Source organism: Phytophthora infestans, genomic scaffold, assembly GCF_000142945.1.
Source record: "Phytophthora infestans T30-4 supercont1.18 genomic scaffold, whole genome shotgun sequence".
NCBI lineage: Eukaryota > Oomycota > Peronosporomycetes > Peronosporales > Peronosporaceae > Phytophthora > Phytophthora infestans.
Genome location: NW_003303741.1, coordinates 1251136 through 1267971, shown reverse-complemented (window position 1 = coordinate 1267971; position 16836 = coordinate 1251136). Strand labels below are relative to the sequence as shown.

Here is a 16836-nt window from a genome sequence, read left to right as displayed (position 1 = left end):
GCAAGCGAGTCGACGCCGGTACTTACGGAGGCGGCGCCTAGGACACTTATGATGGGAAAACATCTTCATCAACGTGGGTTAAAGACACCACGTTAGAGTTTGCAGAACGCCTGCCCATGGAGTACTAGCATACGCATCCCATATCCTACGTGCGCAAGTGCTATCCATTGGCACCTCTTCGTTTCACTGAGAAGCTGAAGGGTGGGGGAACGCAAGCAAGCGCGTCATCAGGGACACACAGACCAGGGTTTAGCCCAATTGAGGCCTCACAGCTCTAGTTTAGCGGCAATGAATTTCAAACCTAAATCGACATTAAGCTCCTTTTATAAACATAAAGACATTTTGTACGGGTTGGTTGGATCAAGAACAGCTAGTGTAACCAAAATAATAGAAGCACTGTTGCTTATCCACGTACGTGCTCGAGTCACCCTACAAGTCTGACTGGATAAGCGGCTTCAAAAACTTCTCGTACCCATCTGGAACTTGCGTCTTGTTCAAAGGTTCGTCGGCAGCGCGCTTCACCAAGGCACGATAGATGTCACCGTCGTAGCGACCGATAGTCGAGTTCAACTCGAAATCGCTGAAGTCCCAGGCGTCTGTGAGCAGCACGCAGTTCTTGCGGATGACCGGAAGTAAGCGCACGACCTGGCTCTGAACAAGGTCAACTTGCTGAGACGAGAGGTAGTCGTGTTGACGGAAGTCTCCAAGCGACTTGGTGATAAGCCAAGCGCCAAAGAGCGAGCACAATTGCGTTACCGAGTCCTTTTCAGAGCCAGCAGGTAGGTTCTGTGCGCCGTGGATGAAGGCTTCAAGCAGAATCAACTCGGCGTGAGCAGCAGAAGCACGTGTCATGAGCACCATGCAGGCATTGCCGTCGTTCTTCGTTGCCTTCATTTGACTGGCCAGCGCCAGAACGATACGCGCAGCTCGTGTCTGGAAAGCTTCGAGGAGAAGTTCGAGGTTTCCGAAATCGTCGGGTGTTTGAGCTTTGCAACGTAGTTTAGCGTCGCTGAATCGCTTCACGTGGTTTAAAAACGTGGTGGACTCCTCGTTCACAGGAAGAGAGGCGAGAGTCTTCAGCAGGTACCGTGCATGCTGCTGAACCAGCACATCGGACGTGCCTTCGTACGTGTTGGCACCGACCATCTCAGCGAACAAGTGAGCCAAGTTGCTGGACTGCGTGAAGCCGTGACCTCCGCATAGACGACGGCACGTTTCAATCCCGTCACTCACACGCTCGGCAAGCCAGGCTTTGAGTCCCGACGACACGGCGTGGAGCTCTGCCAGCTTAGCGCCGAAGGATTGTCCACCTTTCTTGATCACATTCAGCGCCGAGTCATGAATGTCCACGAGAGACACACCGGCAAACAGCGCAGCGTACGAAACTGCAATGAGAGGGAAGAGTTTGTGCTGCTGGTTCTGATAGTCGAGCACCTGGAACTCACCCTTGTTATCCGGAGTGCGTCCCTGGATACGAGCAGCACTGAAACGAGTGCAGATTGTACTAGCAGCTCCCATCTGCTGCCCAGCAGTCTTGATCATGTATGCACGGACCTGCACCATCGTCAAGTACACCAGCTTGTCGCTTTTCGGCTTGACGAACGTTCCATCCGGCAACACCTTCGCGTATCTCATCATCATATTATCGTGTGGGATGCGGATCTTATGGAAGGCACAGTAGCCATTGTCCACACCGTTAAAACCGACCTTCGGACCGATATCCCCCACCTCAATACCAGGCAGAGGCTGGTGATCCTCCATCGATCGGATCTGCACTAGGAACGCCTGTACACCCACGTCCTTGCCGTCCAAGTACAGTCTTGCATGCACGATGGCATGGTTGGCAGTCTTGCCCAGACCTCCAGGCCACCACTTGCGACTTGTCAGAGTGGGCGAGTCAATGATGAACTCTTGAGTGGCCTTATCGTACGTCGCGACCGTCTCGATGCCCTGCACGTTGGACCCGTGGCCCAATTCCGTTTGCGCATACGCACCGAAGATCTTGTAGTTTCTAGCCAATGGCAACCACTTGGCGCGTTGCTCGTCGGTTCCCTGGTTCTCCAGTGTAGGAATGAACATGGCTCGGTGCACGTCGAAGCCGAGCGGTTCTCCCAGCGCCTTGTACAAAATCTGCTGGTCCTCCGGGTCCGTGTAGCCTCCGTCTTGAAGCAGCTTCACGTAGTGGAAGGCCTTCTTCAGGCCGAACTCATAGCGTTCTGTGTGGTTGCGGAACATCATGTCGCGGTCGGAAAGTACTGGATGCTGCTCGATCACCTTGATGAGCTCTTTGCGGCGGCTGTTGGCGGCGTTGCCATCGCGCAGCACATTGGTAAGCACAGCCGGGTTGATGTCGCCATTGGCGCGCTCCTTCTTGAGCAGTAGCGGAGCCAGATCCTTCAGTTCGACTGCCATTGCACTTGCGGGCTTTGCGATGAGTTTGAAAGTGAGCAAACGCGCTGCAATGAGCACTTCAAGAATGTCAACGTCATCTTGTCGTGTCGACAGTTTTTAGCAGTCAGTATCCCGCTCGACGGTTTTGCGTGTGGATATCTGAATAATCAGATTTGAAATGCTGACTGATTCCATCCAAAAAAGCGTTTTTGTAGAATAAGAGCACGAATCAGCCGGATCTGAGTAAGCAGACGATTGTAGAGCAAACCTGACGCCGAGAAGGAATCAGACAGGATCTGAGTAAGCAGAGCACCGGTAAATCGGCTGATTACCGTTGCTGAGTCGGTGTGGTTTGGATCGCCACCCATCTAAGTCGAAGAAGAGCAAGATGTTTCGGTCTCCAAAGCCCGGCGACTGGGCCGCCGAAGACGAGGACACGTCGCCTCTACCGACGCCCACGTTAGCGTCGCCCACCCCGGATGCCACACCTGCACCTGCACCCGCGCCGAGAAGCGGTGGATATGAGCGCAGCAACAGCGGTGGACGCTTCGACCGGGACAGAAATAACAGCGGAGGAAGTCGCTTTGACCGCGAAGGGGGTCGCTTTGAGCGGGACAGAGACTATGGGGGAGGACAATATGATCGGGATAGAGATAACGGAGGAGGGCGCTTTGATCGGGACAGAGATCACGGAGGAGGACGCTTTGATCGGGACAGAGGAAACTACGGCAGCGGACGACATGACCGCGGAGGACGCAACGACAGAGACTACGACCGAGGCGGACGCTACGACCGAGACAATGACCGAGGAGGACGCTTTGATCGCGATGGAGGACGCTACGACGGTGGAGGGCGTGCCGACACCTCGCGCTGGGGACACAACGCCGACCGCCGAGGCGGAGAAGCTGGCCGTGACATGCCCGTGGAGCAGGGCTTCATCGTGTCCATTAAGGAGAATTTCGGCTTCGTGAGCTGCATGGAGAGAGACGGAGATCTGTTCTTCCATATCTCGGAGGCTCCCGTGGACGTCCAGCTGCAGGACGAGGTGGAATTCCGTGTCAAATACAACCAACGCTCGGACAAGGAGATGGCCTGCCAGCTGGTGGCTTTGCCCAAGGGAAGCATCAAAGTGGAGGAGGTCTCAGACGAGTGTTACGACGGGGTCGTCACCAAGAGTTTGCCTCGTGGAGGACATGGAAGCGGACGAGGATTCTTTCACAACCGCGATGACGACCGCCGACGTGAGGAACATGGACTTATTGAGGTGAAGAGGAGCGAGACGGGAGAGGAGAATACGAATGAGAAAGAGCAGGAACAGACTGGAGAAGATGAAGAGGAAGAGAGCAAGAAGACGCTCGTTAGACGCGAGTTTGTGCACTTCACCGCTGAGAGCGTCGCTGCTAGTGAGGACGATCAGGAGCAGTCGGCACGACCCAAGAAGAACCTGATCCCGCACTTTGGTGATGAGGTGCGTTTCCGTATCGCCAGACACCGTAAAACTGGAGCGAAGCGTGCTGTGGACATCACGATCACAGCCTCGGCTCGCGAGAAACTGGACAAGGCGATTGAAGCCAAGTTGGCTACGATGACGCGCGAGACGGGCGTGGTAGACCGCGTGAAGAACGGCGGTGGATTCATCAAGTGCTGCGATCGTCCAGTGGACGTTTACTTCCCTTTCCACGAGATTCGCGAGTCGGAAGAAGCTGAGAAGAGCGACAAGAAGTTGGAGACTGACACTGAAGACAAGTCTCGTCCTGGACGGCAAGCAAAGGGGCCGTCGATGCGTGAGGGCGACGAAGTGTCGTTCTTCGTGTACGAGGACAACGAGGACGACTCGGGACGCTCCAGACCGCGACTGACTGCGCTTCGTGTGCAGAAACTTCCTCCTGGCTCGGTGTCTTTTGAGACGTTGCTGCGCTCTGATGTCGAAGGTCTAGTGGCGAAGCTCCCGAAAGAACCGCGGAACGGTCCTGAGGTCATTGGAGCCATTGCCGTTGCGTCTACCGAGTCAAGTCACGCTGACGAGAGCGAAGAATGCAAGGAAGCTACCGCTGACGAGAGTGAAGACAAGTCTTTGAAGAAGAAGAAGGGGAAAGATGGCAAGGCGAAGAAGCAGAAGGTGGCGTTCCGCTTGTGTGACGCTGAGGACATGAGCTACATCCCGCATATCGACGACAAGGTATCGTTCGACGAGGTTTTGGACAAGCGTACTGGCAAGGTGAAGGCCGTGAAGGTTCGAGTCGTGCAGCTGAACCCGAAGAACCGCGAGACTGGCGTCATTAACGCCTTGAAGGAGGATTTTGGCTTCATCAAATGTGCCGAGCGCTCCGGAGACGCGTATTTTCGTTTCTCGGATGTGATGGGGACGAGTCGGAGTTTCAATAATGGCACAGAGGTGGCGTTTGACGTTCTCGTCGACAACAAGTCGGACCACATTCGAGCTACACGTTTGCAGATTCTGCCTCGAGGGACCATCAAGTGGGAAGACGTCGCCGCCGAAGGTCTGGAGGGCAGGATTGTGGCGGTACCGAGCTCACGTAGAGGCCACCACTCGACTCGAGGTGGTCGTGGAGACAAGACGAAGCAGCTGCACAAGTTTGCGCCCGGCAAGATTTGCTTTGTGACGCCGGACAAACAGCACTTGATTGACTTCTTACCGGAGCTCAAGGAGGAGCTGGATGCTGCGTTTATTACGTCAACGGAGACCCCAGTAGAGGCAGCTGAGGGTGCTGATGACGAAGACAAACCCAAGGCAGAAATCCGGGTCTCGTTCCCGAGCTCTTTGTCCAAATACGAGCGTGCGGCGTTGCACGAGTACAGCGACTGGCTTGGTCTGAAGCATGAGAGCAGTGGCGAAGGTTCTCATCGCCAGCTAGAGATTGTCGGAAGCGCGAAGATCTCTCGCAAGACGCTGGAAGAGAAGCTGACACCTGAGCTGACTGTGGAGTTCCTGGAAGATGACGTGAGTGACGTGCGGTATAACCCTCGTGTGGAAGATCGTGTCAAGTTTGATCTGGTGCTGGTCAAGCGGACGAAGCAGTTCCAATGCAAAGCTATCAAGTGCGTGGAGGCTGCGTCTACGAAGACCAAGACAGCCACTACGAAGACTGACGCAGCCACAGGCGAAGGGTTTATCGTATCGGTGAGACCGGAAGGATTCGGCTTTATCCAGCCTGCTCAGACTGTGCCTGGGACGTTGGAAGAGAACCTGTTTTTCCACATCAAGGAGATCACGACGGGGCAGACTTTGGCGGAGCTGAAAGAAGGAACGGAAGTGCAGTACACAGTCTTTGTGGATGAGAAGAAGAAGAAGAACCGCGCCACTGCCATTAGTGTAGTACCGACAGGCACGATCAAGACTGTGGTGACGGAAAGTGTGAAGGGTGTTGTCACCAAGGCGAGTTTCTTGCAGCGCATGAAGGGAGGACCTAAGGGACGGTTCACGAAGGCGAACAACAAGGCGAGTACGGTAGGACGCATTCGCTTGGCTGTTAGTAGCGACGATGAGGAAGACGAGGCTGGAAGCGAGGACGGAGACAGTGACGAGGAAGCCGAGGAAGCAGAAGAGACAGCACAGGAGAGTGGCGGCGCAGAAGCCGAGTCGAAGGACGCGAAGAAGAAGAAAGACACGAAGAAGAAGAGCAAACAGGTTTACATGTACAACATACGCGACATCGCTGACCCGACTGTTGTGCTGCGTGAGGGCGACGAAGTGGAGTTTATTCCTCAAGTGACGCCCAAGAGTCTTCGCGCAGCTCACATTCGTCTCATTACATCGCATGCCAAGCAAGGTGTCGTCACTCGCATCACGGAAGACCTTGGTGGTGTTATCCAGCTAGACGGCGATGAATCTGTAATTGAGGCCCGATTCGCTGCTCGTGCTGTGCTGCGTGGCGACGTCTTAAGTGAAGGTGACCGCGTCGAGCTCGCTTACAGACCGCCGTCTACTACACGTTCGGAAAAGAAGAAGGAAGACAAGACAGAGGGAGACGAAGAAGAGACCAAGCACGAGGAAGCTACTAAGGAGGCAGAGCCTCTTCTCGGTCAAGCGTTGAGTGTCCTGTGTCTCTCGTCGTCTTCGAACCGTGTAGCTGCGCCACAAAGTCGAGGCTCTCGATCGGTGAACTCGACGCTTAAAGAAGCCATGCGCCAAGTCGGCGCTAACGCCATGGTGGCGTCTCGAATGGCCAAGGGTCCGGATGGAACGCGCGGCTTTGTCAATGGCTGGGACTCGACGACAATGACAACCACAGACACGAGCGAGACGTAGACGGAGCGGCGCGTGGTAGTATGTATCTGTAGGTGCTAGGCATGACAGGAGCGCTGTCGATTGTGTTCGTATCTTCAGCGTAACGAGATGAATAGATGCTTTTAACCAGATGGGGTCTATGGCTCACTCTCTTCGCTCGCGAACGTAGACGGAGAAGAACTTCTCGACGCGGCTCTCAAGCGAGACGTAGGGATCTGGGAATTTATGACAAGCCACAGCGATGAGAGCTTCCTCGAACTGTGGGTACGTCACGTCTTCGTCTTCTGCTGTTCTCCGTCCGCCTTTCGAAGCGGGTGACGCACCTGAAGCTGACGGGCCCCCGTTGTTCCGCAAGACTTTACTGAGGATGCCTAGGATCTTGTCCGACGTGAGCGTCATGTCCAGCACTCCACGATCCAGCAGACACTGGCTGAAGGTGAAGGCAGTGACGCGCTCGTTCTTGTTCTTGTGCTTGGGGTCTTCGACTGCGTACTTCTCGTACAGTTTCTTGAGGTCGTCAGTGTATTTGATGAGCAGTCGATGGATCGTCGTGTCCTCGATCTGCTGGCGGAACAAATCGGCGTCGGAGCGGAAGGCAAAAGGCAAAATGAAGTTGTCCACGAACAAGCAAAACGTTTCCGAGATCGTCACGCGGTTGGTCCTATAGGATCAAAGAGGAGAAGCCATGTCAGTTGAGAGTAATGGCTGTCAGCAGAATACCACAACGTACTCGACGGGATATTTCTTGCGTCCAACTCGGATCAACACTTCCAAGAACTCGACAGGCGGTAGAGCTCGATGTGCGTTCATGTTTTTCTGTACGCACCCACCGTACAATCATGTTAGCTGTCAGGTGATAACGTAAAAAAACAAAAAATGTACTCACGCTCTTTGGGTCCAATACACGGATGATGTGCTGCAGGTCAGCGTTGGTCATGTTGCCTTCCAGTACGTGACACTCCGTCAGCAACTCAACGAAGACGCCAACGTTGATCGTGTCCGTAGAACCGCCAGATCGAGTCGCATATCCTCGATAAATCCGTGCGAGATCGCAGTAGATCGTCACGAGATAACTCTGTAGCAATTTCGCTTCCCAGTTAAAGTCCTCATAGGGCAACGCCAAGTCCTGCAGCTTGTGCTTAGGCAGCTTGGAGAACGCCTCATTCTCGTCACGTAGAGACGCATTTGTCTTGGTTAAGACGCCCGTTTTCCCTCGTGCTATGCGAGCATAAGACAGGAAACATTTCCGCATCACGATACGCTCCGCCTTGACCCAGAGCGCATGACCTTCACGCGACTTGAGGTCTTCCGTGTCAACTCGACGCTTCAGTTCTAGCGTCTGCGATAGTGCCAGCTTGACGCGCATACTCAAAGACAATTCTTCTTCAGTCGTTGGGCCTGTAGAGGCAGAAGATGCAGCTGTGTCATCGCCTTGAAGCTCTTGCCATTTCCCTTTCACATCCTTCAATTGCTGTGTCAACTCGGTACACAAGGCGTGGTAGTCTGGCGCAAGACACGGCGAGAAAGTGACGAAGAGGTAGGTAAGCGCTGCAAAGTTGAACTCGACGTGACCTGCTCGAATGTCCTTCGCGTTGAGTAAGTCAAGAGGCAGCCACATGGCCTGCCCCAGTGTGTTGATCATCACTTCCAGCCGCTTCTCGATGCAGCTCTCGTGTCGAATATGCTCCACGTATCGCCCCATGCTGATCTCAGTCAGGTCCTCACCGTTCTCTCTCAGAACAGACGTGGCTTCCAGTCGAGACGCAGTGCCGCCAGCAGGTCGTCGAGGGCGATTTCGACACATGGCTGCATGCAGCATCTTGGTCACCACTGTGTAAACCTTGCCGTCGGTCAGACTTGAGTGGAAGTTGTGCATACGAGGCACAGCCAGCCAATCTGGAGGTTGCCGCGCGACAAGAGAGTTCACCCACTGCGTCAGAATCGCTTCGGCTCGATCCACTGGCGCCTCATACGCCAGTGCAAAGCTTGAAGGCTTCTCGCTGCTTGCTTCTGCTGCTTCCATGTCGACCAGAGGGTTGTAGAACGAGGAATGTTCCGGCTTGTCCATAGCCTGCACCAAGTCTCGTGTGAAGACGTCGCTGAGGTTCTGTCGACCGTCACTTGTACTGAGAACTTCGAGCTGCGTCTCCATCGACTGCGTCAGTGCAGCCACAAGGTGGAAGCTCGCCTTTTTGTACTCTGTGCTCTCCACACGCAGCCGATCCAGTTCCTGGGGATTGACGACCTGCGTCTGCAACACGTTGACGAGCGCGTGTTTCTCCCGAAGTTCTCTTCGTAGCTCCAGTAGTTCGCGGTCTTTGGCTTGCATCGACTTCTGCAGCGCTGCTAGCTGGGCTTCCAGCTTCTGGACGACTTCTCGCTGCACGGCTTCATGGATCCGAGCTGCAGACTCGCGCTCGAAGCCATCTCCGTGCAGCTTGGCCACTTCTTGCGCCTTCTCCTTGGTCTCGCGTTGTTGCGACTCTGCGTACAGCATGGCACCGATGATTCGACGCTCGTAGAGGAAGAGCTGCCACGATTTCCAGAGACGACGCATACGCTGCTTCTGCAGTGCCCTGACTGCGAGCCGACTCTTCCATTTGGCTCTCCTGGCAGCAGCTCTCCACGCCTGGAACACCCACTGCACCACCACCGCCGCCATCCGTCGAAAAGCTCGCGTCGTGGCCTTAGCGAACAGCGAATCGACCGCCTGCACCAGCTGCGTCTTGTACCGCGCGCCATCCTGTTGTTTAAACTGCGTAAAGCACGACAAACACATCTCTGCGAACCCTCCGCATCCAGCACAGCGAGACGGTGATGTCGCCCAAGTGCTATTGGCCTTGAGTGGAGCAATAGATTGCGCGTTGACGCTAGCTCGTCTTGCTGCGATTGGCGGTGCGCTGTCGGGCCGACTTTGTTGCTGTGGCGACGCACCTTCCGACGTTCCGATGATCTTGTTGAGTATCTCGGTAGATGACAGCGTGACAGCTGCTGTGCTAGGTCTCGCTTGACGACGGCCATTGTCTTTAAGTGCTGATGGGCTTCTCAGCCGAGACGAGCGCTTGGAGTTTGCATCTGATGAGTTTAGCTTTAAAGGCCGCTTGTGAGTCTGCTGTGACGTTGTGCGGTCGATTATCGGCTTGCGAACATTCACGGGCAGTAACTGCGACCTCGACGACGGCAACGCAGCGAGAGAAACAGAGACAGATCGCTCCATTCTCGTCCTAATGAGTTCGGACCTGTGACCTCGGTGACGAAACCTCGCGTCATATTTAGCTTAACATCAGAAATAGAACGCATCGAATGCATTTTTACACGGGTAAAAGTAGATAAAAGTACTATTGTCACTACCAGTTGACCTCACTGTAACGCTGCGAGCTGCTGGATGCTGGCGATGACAAGATTCACGTGGTCCGACACCTGTCGAGCTTTCTCCTGCCACTTGTTCCTCTTCCTGCAGCAGAAGAATTGTTAGCAGAGAAAATAACTAGCCTAAAACTACATTTAGAAATGTCGTACTCTGTCAAGTGGATAAGGTGATTCTGCACGAATTTCTGAGCTTCGGGGACTGTCATTTCGACGTGGAAACTAAGTCCGATGTCCACTGTAATGAGTGACGTGTCCGGCACCTTGGCGCGCACGTGGAAGCGCTCGCCCACATCCAGTAGCGTGTGCAGTGTCGATTTGTCCGGATTGCTGGCATTCTGAGCCAGTTCTTGCAGCAGCTCACGAAGCTCTTGGTACTCGTGCACTTCCTGGGCTAGTGCGTCTCGGTGAGCAAGTGTTTGCTTTAGTTGCGGACGCAGAATCTCCTCCACGAAGGCGGTGTAGCGCTGAAGCGCGGCGGCGGACTCGGATGACATTGACACGGTTAAAAGTGACTGGTGCTGAGTATGGAAGGGACAACTATTTTATAAATTCATTGTTGCGGATTATTCATGACTCTTAAGAGATCAGCACTACAGTAAGTAGTACTCCGGACTAAAAAACAAACATCGACAAATTCTAGTCACTCAAAACAGCTTGTGGGTTGACCAATTATTCGATCAGGTCCCGTTTGCATGTTTGGATACGGTCCTAGTAACATGTGATCGGTTGGGCCCATCCTGAGCTTATCGAGCTGCTAAAGCACGCCGATTCCACTATCTACGTGGATACTTCACTTCGTCGTCTACCTCCCGGGTTCGAACAGTGCATGACGTTAATCGTGTACGATAAAATGTCTGGGCTTTTCGCTCCTGTGTTTCTATGTCTTGTACACAACAGCTTTTGCTAGCTATCGTAATGCTCTCTACTTCATTATTCAAGCTACACGACGAAAACTGAAGCCACAAGAGGTTGTATGTAGCTTTGACAACGACCTGTATAGGGCTCTGCAAATACAGTTCCCCAACGCTGCTGTGAGAGGGAGTGTTTTTGTCTTCAAGAGGAATTGCCAGACCAGAATGGAAGAGTTGAAGATACCGGACGAGGCTATCAACATTGCAATGGAGAAAGGTGTGCCTGACATGCTGGTGTCGATCCCGCCAGATCGAGTTGTTTCTGCAGGGATTGCCAGCAGATTAAACACAAGTGTTCTACAGCTGGATTTCCTTACGCACAGGATCCATGGAACTCGTTATGGGTCTACTTCCAACGCGTCTGGATCTCGCAGTTCTCGCCTGCTGTGTGGAACATGCACGGCTTGAACAACAGCATCATCGTTCGCACGAACAGCCCGCTTGACCATTTCCAGAGGGAGCTAGAAAGCTCCTTCACAGCACCAGACCCAGGTCTGCAATTCTTTGTGGCGACTACGAAAGGATGGCACGTCGTCATGTTGCTGATCTTGCAGGAGAGACGAGTACTCTTCCCGATGCAGTCGAGGTGTACAGCGGTGTGGAAGCTTCAAGTGACGAAGGGAGTTTTGGGCTCGAATCGGATGAACATGATGAGGACGAAGTCGACTACATCAAAACCGAGTCTGTTTTACTAGGACACGCTGGTAGAAACGACGAGAGTGAAAGTAAGGAGGAAGCTGACTAGGCTGATAAGACGAGTTGGCGTTTTCCAGCCGGACTAAATAGTATGGAAATTATTAAAAAAGCATTATTTTTACTAGCAAGCTGTCTTAATAACACACTGAACTTAGCATTTTTTATCTGTAACCATTTATATTTTCTTTTAACAGACACATGCTATTGATCACACTCGGCTATCATTTGAGCCCACCCGGCAAGTGTGAAGCCCTGCATAGTACTCCGAAGTATAAGACTAGCTTAGGCATCACACTTCTCCGAGCTACCGGTAGCATACACTTGCACCCAGTAGTGTTTGTAGAACGTGTCCGCATTGTACACGTAGGCACTACCGACCATGGTGTAGTCGCCAAGGATGGCGTCGTGGCAACCATCAGATTTAAGCCATGAGCTCACAACGGCCTCAGGAGTAGCTGATCCAGCGTCAAAGTTCTCGTCCACGCTTTCCCACTTGTATCTAGCGGCAGTAACCCGCGCTTCGGGAGTTGAGTTGTCGGTTCCAGTTTCCGAAACGTAGTCTGTTTTCGCTTGGTCCAAGATGTGACGCTCTGCTGCCTCCTGCAGCTTCTTGTTGGTGCAGAGTGCAGTTAAGCCTTTCGCGACGCGCTCCGCGTTGACAAGAGTCAGTAGAGCGACAGCATTGTTATCCACTTTTAACGCCGCCACGTTACTGAAGTCTAGACTTTCTAGACGGAGGTTTGCGGCATTGACGACAGCGACGAAGCCAAACAGAAATGCAAACGGAGACTTGATGGTGGCGACCATAATTGTGTGTGTGGCTGGTGAGGTCGTTCTGGGCGGAAGTTGGTAAATTCAGGAATAATGTTATGCAAGGTGAGAGAGATGGAGAGGGAAACCTGTTGCATTGATAGAACATCAAGAAGGCTCAACAGACGCTACAACACCACAAAGGCACGGACAGTTCTACTTGACGAAACAGCCCAAGTTGCTTCCCGTATTGTGGAATAAATGCCCTGACGTCTGTTGTGGAGTGCACCCAAGACATTATTAGTTACACGAACAGCTTAAGGAAAACGGAATTTCGTTTTTTTACAATGAGTCAACTTCGTTGTCAAGATCGATTATTCTTGCAATGAAGAATTGATAGTAGAGAAATATTAGCTCGATTAAAATACCGGTACAATTATCAATGTCCGGTGCTATAATAGTTGTAGGTTGAAAATATGAGCGTTGTTAGAAATTAGATCTACACCTTTTCAACTTCAAAATGGCGACAGGTAAAATCAAAGTGACAAAACGTAAGTTCAAAATGACATCGAACATAGGAGCCAGCAAAGCCAAACTTGATATTGTCTTTATTCTCCTACAGGCATATCTTTCATCTGGATCGCACGCGCATGGAACTTCATGGTGTGCAACGAGCACTTGTAGCAAAGTTCTGGGGTGATAGCTTCGAGTACGAGGAGGTCTGCAGCCAGCTTTAGGTAGCTTTCACGGTGCGCCTTGATGGTGAGGTGCGGTGGGACGCGTAATGAATGAAAGGCAGTGCGGCCACAAACTGCAGCAACAGTGTCCACTGATTCCATCGACGCCGTACAGCCAGCCAGCATCCACCAAAATTGGCGGGAGTAGTTGCCGCCACTTTTTGCCTCTTTCATCTAATGAACTTCAAACGTAAATACTCCCATAAATATTAAGTGTCAGTGTCATGTCATTTTGAACTTACGTTTTGTCACTTTGATTTTACCTGTCGCCATTTTGAAGTTGAAAAGGTGTAGAGCAAGATTGGGTTGCCATGCGGGTTCTGCGATCGGTCATGGAAAGCTTCCCAACCGATGCAACAGTTCGACTCCTCTGACCGTCAGACTGACGCACCGTGCATGGAGCGTATATCTGCACACTTCGTTACTGGGGACATTACACTCCGCAACGTTTCAGCGTTGCACTTGCTAGCACAGCATCATTGCAAACGGTCTCGTCTCCGAAAAGCTGCCCACTGTAACGAAGTTGGGCTGGTCATCACTTACACATTGCCCTTACACATTGATATTTAAGATGCCAACTCCCACGATATTGGACATTCCATATCGAAAAAATGGCTTTCTTCGAAGTCCTCGGGAACTAACAATATTGTAAGATTTAGAAAGGCTGCGAATGTAAATCTTATAGCGTTGTTACCCGGTCGATCCAAATGTACGAAAACCATTCGGTGTCAAGTTGTCTAACTTTTATAAAAGAAGACAGCTTGACGCCGAAATGCATTAAATATTACACTTGCGTGTGTGTTCTACTTTTATGCACTGGCCTCTTTAATTTTCCACTAAATACGAGCACTTATTAGTTCTAATTGCTGAAGTACATGTATGCTATTTTTTTCAAAAATGTTTTCTTAAAAGAAAAACAATTAATTTATCAGCTTGTTTATTGGCATGTGAATAAGTTGTTACTTAAAATCCAAGGGCTCAGTTTGCTCACTCCTACGGATCGGAACGGCCCTAAATGCTGTGAGGGAGGGACCTAGCGACACCAAAAGCACTCCGAAATGACAGCAAATATGAAAAAAAAGAAAACAAAAGATCTCTTGATATGTTCGGTTTAACCTCCAGTGAAACCAGTGAATAACACCCATGTACAGCTCGTTTAACATCGCACTTGCGGTCGCAATCAACACACATGCTAGTACTAGTATTCCCATTCTGATCAAAGCGAATCGGGTGACGGCACCACTACCAGAAATGGCTACAGTACGAAGAGCTCCCTACTGCATCTACAGATCAGACTGGATCAGAGGTTTCAAGTACTTCTCGTACCCTTCCGGAACCTGTGTCTTGTTCAGTGGCTCATCAGCAGCGCGCTTCACCAATGCGCGGTAGATGTCGCCGTCGTAGCGACCGATAGTCGAGCCCAACTCGAAGTCACTGAAGTCCCAGGCATCTGTGAGTAGCACGCAGTTCTTGCGGACGATCGGGAGGAGATGCACAATCTGATCTCGAACGAGATCAACTTGCTGAGAAGAGAAGTAGCCATGTTGACGGAAATCTCCTAGCGATTTGGTGATAAGCCACACACCGAAAAGTGAGCAGAGTTGAGCCAGCGATCGCTGCTCAGGGCCAGCGGGAATAGCGCTAACACCGTTCACCAAGGCTTCAAGCAACATAAGCTCCGCGTGCGCATTCGACACGCGCGACATCAGCACCATACAAGCATTGCCATTGTTCTCGGTAGCTTTCATCTGACTAGCCAGCGCGAGTAAAATACGCGTAGCACGCACCTCGAAAGCCTCCACAAGCAGATTTAGGTCACTAAAGTCCTCAGTTCTCTGACTCGAGAAGCGTAACTTGGGGTCTGAATAGATCTTAATCTTAGCAAGGAACCGAGTAGCAGGTTCGCTCTCGTCCAGCGTCTTGACAGCAGCCAACATCTTCAAAAGGTACCGAGCATGCTGCTGTACTAGCACATCAAACGTGCCCTCGAACGTGTTGGCACCCACGATCTCATTGAAGATGTGAGCCAGATTTCCAGACTGCGTGAAGCCGTGGCCTCCACACAACCGGCGACAGGACTCGACACCGTCGCTTACCTTCTCAGCAAGCCAAGCCTTAAGCCCCGAAGACACGGCATGGAGCGTGGCCAGCTTGGCGCCAAAGCCAGCGTCGCCACGCTTGACAATCGCCACAGCCGCATCGTGTCGTGCCATCATATCACGAGCTGCGAACTTGGCAGCATATGCGATGGCGATAAACGGGAAGAGTTCGTGCTGCTGGTTCTGGTAGTCCAGAACTTGGAACTCGCCTTTGTTGTCCGGAGTGCGTCCCTGGATACGAGCAGCACTGAATCTCGTCGTGATGGCAGTAGCTTTGGCCATAGTCAAGGCGAAGTTCTCGACCAAGCTGGCGCGCACATGCACCATCGTCAAGTACACGAGTTTGTCACTTTTTGGCTTGACAAATGCTCCATCCGGCAGCACCTTGGCGTATCTCATCATCATATTATCACGAGGGACTCGGATCTTGTGGAAGGCACAGTAGCCATTATCAATGGCGTTGAATCCGACCTTCGGACCAATATCCCCCACCTCAATACCAGGCAGAGGCTGATGGTCCTCCATCGATCGGAGCTGCACCAGGAACGCCTGCACACCCACGTCCTTGCCGTCCAAGTACAGTCTTGCGTGCACGATGGCATGGTTGGCAGTCTTGCCCAGACCTCCAGGCCACCACTTGCGACTTGTCAGAGTGGGCGAGTCAATGATGAACTCTTGAGTGGCCTTATCGTACGTCGCGACCGTCTCGATACCCTGCACGTTGGACCCGTGGCCCAATTCCGTTTGCGCATACGCACCGAAGATCTTGTAGTTTCTAGCCAATGGCAGCCACTTGGCGCGTTGCTCGTCGGTTCCCTGGTTCTCCAGTGTAGGAATGAACATGGAGTCGTGCACATCAATGCATAGAGGCTCCCCCAGCGCCCCATACATGATCTTCTGCTCGTTTCTATCGGTAATGTTCCGATCCTTTAAGAACTGCACAAAGTGCGAGACTTTCTTCAGCCCAAACGTGTAGCGTTCTGTGTGGTTGCGGAACATCATGTCACGATCTGAAAGCACGGGATGGCGCTCGATCATAGCCACGAGCTCCTTGCGGCGGTTGTTGGCAGGCTTGCCATCGCGTAGGATGTCGGTGAGTACAGAAGGGTTGATGTCGCCGTTGGCGCGTTCCTTCTTGAGCAATAGCGGGGCCAAGTCCGTGAGTTCCATGACGAGATCAGCACAGGGAGGAGTTTGAGATGAAAACTGATATTAAAAGCATGCAAAATAATATAATGGCTTTGTTTAAAGCAGTTTATATGAGAGGTATGGAGTATAATACGATAGCTTTGTTATTCGATGATTTAAATATCATGTTTGAAAGAATCGTCTGGATTGTTTGACGTCAACGTTGTGAAGTTGAAGGCCTGTAATCTCCACGTTCTACATTCTCGTAAATTAAAATTACTTGGACATGTATTAGGGCTTATGGAAACCATATATCATTTGAATTTTTAACAGTACTACTACTTTTCAGTATTAAATATCAATAGTCCCAAAATTTAAAAGGCAACATGATATTATAATATTAGCTTAGAGATTGAAAACTAGATACTGAAAACTATTTTTATGGTAATTTCCACTTAAGTACGTTTCTTGACACCTTACCCTCTGCTGAGTGCAACGAGGGCTTA

General features: G+C 51.8%; 7 protein-coding genes across 7 annotated transcripts; 2 read left to right on the top strand and 5 right to left on the bottom strand.

Annotated features, from left to right (window-relative positions):
• Window positions 1-429: 429 nt before the first annotated feature.
• PITG_10443 (peroxisomal acyl-coenzyme A oxidase, putative) lies at window positions 430-2431 on the bottom strand (the record flags this gene model as incomplete). Its single annotated transcript, XM_002902186.1, has 1 exon — window positions 430-2431. One exon carries the CDS (start codon window positions 2410-2412, stop codon window positions 430-432), a length of 1983 nt encoding a protein of 660 aa, XP_002902232.1.
• A 348-nt stretch (window positions 2432-2779) lies between these two features.
• On the top strand, window positions 2780-6674 carry PITG_10442 (uncharacterized protein; the record flags this gene model as incomplete). The annotated part of the gene is made up of 1 exon (XM_002902185.1): window positions 2780-6674. The coding sequence occupies one exon, from the start codon at window positions 2780-2782 to the stop codon at window positions 6659-6661; it is 3882 nt and encodes a 1293-aa protein (XP_002902231.1).
• Window positions 6675-6784: 110 nt separating this feature from the next.
• PITG_10441 (uncharacterized protein) lies at window positions 6785-9419 on the bottom strand (the record flags this gene model as incomplete). The annotated part of the gene is made up of 3 exons (XM_002902184.1): window positions 6785-7301; window positions 7371-7456; window positions 7527-9419. 3 exons carry the CDS (start codon window positions 9417-9419, stop codon window positions 6785-6787), a joined length of 2496 nt encoding a protein of 831 aa, XP_002902230.1.
• Window positions 9420-10000: 581 nt separating this feature from the next.
• PITG_10440 (uncharacterized protein) lies at window positions 10001-10503 on the bottom strand (the record flags this gene model as incomplete). The annotated part of the gene is made up of 2 exons (XM_002902183.1): window positions 10001-10094; window positions 10160-10503. 2 exons carry the CDS (start codon window positions 10501-10503, stop codon window positions 10001-10003), a joined length of 438 nt encoding a protein of 145 aa, XP_002902229.1.
• A 582-nt stretch (window positions 10504-11085) lies between these two features.
• Window positions 11086-11615, top strand: PITG_10439 (uncharacterized protein; the record flags this gene model as incomplete). The annotated part of the gene is made up of 2 exons (XM_002902182.1): window positions 11086-11137; window positions 11224-11615. The coding sequence occupies 2 exons, from the start codon at window positions 11086-11088 to the stop codon at window positions 11613-11615; spliced, it is 444 nt and encodes a 147-aa protein (XP_002902228.1).
• A 283-nt stretch (window positions 11616-11898) lies between these two features.
• PITG_10438 (SCP-like extracellular protein) lies at window positions 11899-13376 on the bottom strand (the record flags this gene model as incomplete). The annotated part of the gene is made up of 3 exons (XM_002902181.1): window positions 11899-12437; window positions 12795-12818; window positions 13346-13376. 3 exons carry the CDS (start codon window positions 13374-13376, stop codon window positions 11899-11901), a joined length of 594 nt encoding a protein of 197 aa, XP_002902227.1.
• Window positions 13377-14225: 849 nt separating this feature from the next.
• Window positions 14226-16399, bottom strand: PITG_10437 (acyl-CoA dehydrogenase/oxidase; the record flags this gene model as incomplete). The annotated part of the gene is made up of 1 exon (XM_002902180.1): window positions 14226-16399. The coding sequence occupies one exon, from the start codon at window positions 16370-16372 to the stop codon at window positions 14387-14389; it is 1986 nt and encodes a 661-aa protein (XP_002902226.1).
• Between the last annotated feature and the right edge of the window lie 437 nt (window positions 16400-16836).